The sequence below is a fragment of the Chrysochloris asiatica genome, unplaced genomic scaffold, assembly GCF_000296735.1.
Source record: "Chrysochloris asiatica unplaced genomic scaffold, ChrAsi1.0 scaffold00003, whole genome shotgun sequence".
NCBI classification, from domain to species: Eukaryota; Metazoa; Chordata; class Mammalia; order Afrosoricida; family Chrysochloridae; genus Chrysochloris; species Chrysochloris asiatica.
The window spans coordinates 44,868,454-44,872,307 of NW_006408521.1; the positions used below are offsets into that span (position 1 = coordinate 44,868,454).

At 38.2% G+C, this 3,854-nt stretch overlaps 1 protein-coding gene across 1 annotated transcript in view; it reads left to right on the forward strand.

Moving 5' to 3' along the window:
• The window catches only part of ATRNL1 (attractin-like 1), an 827,041-nt gene that overhangs the window by 307,505 nt on the left and 515,682 nt on the right, over positions 1 to 3,854 (forward strand). Inside the window, exon 25 of the mRNA XM_006831380.1 lies at positions 2,390 to 2,451. Coding sequence (XP_006831443.1) covers positions 2,390 to 2,451 — 62 coding nt within the window. The remainder of the gene's footprint in view (positions 1 to 2,389; positions 2,452 to 3,854) is intronic.

Below are 3,854 nucleotides of genomic sequence, written 5' to 3' on the forward strand. Positions count from 1 at the left end.
GAGAGAGAGAGAGAGAGAGAGAGAGAGAGAGAGTGCATTGGACTGCTAACCACAAGGTTGGCAGTTCAAACCAGTTCAAACCCACCAGCCACCCTATCCAGGGTCACAATGAGTCAGAACTGACTTGATGGCACTTAACAGTGACAACAACTGCTCACTGAGTTTAGTTCTCTAGAGAACTCAGCTAAGGCATACCACAAAAGTATATATATTCTTCAACAGAAGAATATTATTCATATAATTTCGTGTTTCATGAATGTGTCTTCTTAATTTTAAAGCATCCAGAAGTTGACAAATGTCAACCCATTAAAGTATTATTATATAAACTCACGTAATGTTAGGAGTCCTGATGTGGTGCTGTGGGTCGATGTGTTGGAAGGTTTGAACTACAAGGTCAGTGGTTCAAACTCACCAGCTGCTCCTTGGAAACCCTAAAAAGTGTCGATATGAATCGGAATCAACTTCACAGCACTTAACAACAACTACAATGTAATGTTAAGTTGGAGTTCTGGTGTGGCACTGTAAGATCAGTACTGGACTGTGAATTACAAGGTCAGCAGTTCAAACCCAACCGGTGCTCCTTGGACACTGGGTCACTATGAGTCAGAACCGACTCGATGGCATTTAACAACAACAATGTTAAGTTTGCTTGACGTAGAAAAACAGGTAGAGATTTGTTGAGGATGTTGGCTGATTCTCGTCAGCAGCCTTGATAATGATGTGCTGAAATTCGTTTGTCCTTACTCTGTCCTTGTGATGTGATTATTTAGCCCACTTCTCTTCTAAATCTATGTCACACCTCTAAAGCTATAACTCACACATCTCTTTTGTAGTTTATATTGCATTTTCTCTTAAGATAGGTAAATACCTTTTGCACTTAACCCAAAAGCCCTTTGACCTTTAGAGTTCTGGATTATTTTCATATGCTTCTGGGATGACAGCACATTGAATTATGGTGGCCCCTCATAGCTTTGTTCAGATTGTTTGGTCAAATCTTCCAAGCACTTTCTATTGACATGTAACAATGCTGAACAGCAGTGTTGATGGCTACCACCTTAGCTTACTTCCTGACATAAAATTGGGATATTCCACTAATCTAATTTTGTAATTGATTTGAAAGTAAATATAGTCTTTCTCCTATTTCCATCTTCTTTACTGAAAGTACTTTTAGAATTGAAGTATGAGTTTCAATGTTGACACGTTTGTATTATTAACAACATGAGTGACTTTCTCTTTAAACTATTCAGTGTTACTAATTGCATAGATTTCCCCCTGTTGAATCATCCGTATTGTCTTGTGGCATCCCAGCATTGCTTTCGAGAATATTTTATTTAAAAACCTGCATCTATAATGATAAATAAATTTATCTCTAGATTTCTTTTTCGCCACTAGCTGCTTTCAAGTTTTGGTATGAAGATTCTGCTTGATAAAATTTGTTAGAGAACTTTACGTCTTTTCTGTGGTTGAAATACTTTCATAAGTATCATCTGTTCTTTCAAGTTGGATAGAACGCAACTGTAAAATGTTGGAGCTTCATCCTTTGCAGTTCCTGAAACTTTGCATTTAGATCCAATTAGGCTGATCAGACTGAGACTCAAATCTCTTTGCTCAGACTCTTGCTGCCAATCCTGGTGGTTCTTCCATTAGGAGGCGAGTGATTCTGACTGTGTCTTTCTTTGTAATATTTAGTGATGGCTGATTGTATCGCTTTTTGTAATATTTAGCAGCTGTTGGTGCTCAACATCTGTTTCTCCAAATTCGTTCAGAGTTGTGAAGATAGTTTTTCAAATTCTCTCATTTGCTTTTTATTGACTAGTTTGAATATTTATATGTAGATACTTGATATCTATATTTGGATACCTTAGCATTGGTACTCAGTAATTAAAGTTATTGAAATTCAATATGATATTTTAACGGCTTCTCTTTTTAGGTTTTAAAAGGCACTTTAGAGTAGCTTAACTCTAGGTGTACTTTAGCAAATTGTTTTCCTGTAAAATGCCAGAGAGGAAACAAAAGCAATTATAAATTTTGTTATTTGAAAATGTGATCATGATTAGATGAAGAACTCATTTTGCATATTTTTGTTAAGCACGTTTATTCCGACATAGTATTTCACCTGGAACTCTTGACATTCCTTCTTAAATATCTGTGGTAGTTTTTTAACCAGCTAATGCCTTAGCCTACACAGAAGTCATCTATTAGAATTGAATATTAGACATTATACATAAAGTTTTGATTCCAGTATGTATTTGACTTACAATAGGGCTGTCTAAATGTCATGGCAGTGTTAAAATATTGTATGTAAAAATGCTCTGAAACATCAGCACAGTGGCTGAAGAAGGACATAGATTCAGAAAGTTTCAAATTGTATTTTATTTTGATTTTTCAGATTGCTTTCTCACAACACAACACTATCATGGACCTTGTGCAGTTTTTTGTCACCTTCTTCAGGTAATTTGCTTTTACTGACTTTGACATAGTTACGCCTATATTCTGATATATGTCCTGTCAATATGTTAGAAAAGTTATCAGTTCTTTAACCTTAAACTATCATACTGCATGCCTTAAATAGCATCATATGCTCAAATATGTAGCGGGTGAGAGCAAAAACACACTTGGATTATGTCTGTAAAATTATTGTATTCTTGTATTTTTTAACAACTTCTAGTTTCTGTGGAAAGAGGATGATAACTTTGTGACCCCCCCCACCCCAATCTTAGGTTTTTGAAGTCCGTTTGAATGAAACTCCCTAGTGGTGCTGTGGGTTAGGCGTTGGGCTGCTAACTGCAAGGTTGGTGGTTCAAACCCAGCAGCTGCTCCCCAGGAGAAAGATGAGGCTCTCTGTTACTGTCAAGATTTACAGTCCTGGAAACCCCACAGAGGGTCACTATGAGTGGGAATGCACCCCATGGTAGTGGCTTTTGTTTTATTTTTTTAAGGAGTTGGGGAAGGGTTAGTGTAAGAAGCTGACAATGCAGGCTTCAAATGAATTAAATAAATCTCCTAGAATTAAATCAATTCACTTGTTTCTTAAGTGACTATCATGTGTGCTTAGCTTTGTATAGAGTTGTTGTTGTTAAGTGCCATCAAATCGATTCTGACTCATAGAGACCATGTGTAGGGTTTCTGAGGAGCAGCTGGTGAGCTTGAACCACCAACATAGAGGACCAGCAAAAGTATGCATTTTCTATGTCAAGGAGCTTCTAACGTGGCAATACTAAATGGGGCTCTGAATAGAGCAGTCTTCCTCAGAACAGAAGTTATGTAAGCTTCTAAGGGTATTTTCAATTTAAAAAAGTGTCCTACTGTGTGATGGGTCCACTCTGCCCTGGAGCATGGCCATGAGTCAGAATTGACTTGATGGCAACAGGCTTTTTATTCTTTTTCTCTTATTTAAATTACTCAGGCTGGATGAATTCCTGAACTTTAAACCACAGTATCCCATATAGTCTTATATGTATATGTATATAGTAAAGAATGTTTGCCTGGAGCTTCATCTTCTTTCAAGAACTCTCTCTATGGGGTTCATCCAACAGCAGCAACCCGGAAGATTCCACAGGAAATTTAGGGAGCAGTGAGTTTATGGTACTGTTGTTGTTAAGTGCAGTGGAGTAGGTTCCAATCCAGAGCAACCCGTATCGGGTTTCAGAGGAGCAGCTGGTGAGCTTAACCACTGACCTTGCAGTTCAAACCAACAGCGCTCTAACCCACAGCACCATTGTTGTTGTTGTTGTTGTTAAGTGCCTTCGAGTCGGAGCCGACCCATAGCGACCCTGTACAGGGTTTCCGAGGGTGTAAATCCTTACGGGAGTAGAAAGCCTCATCTTTCTCCCGCAGAGCGGCTGGTAGTTTCG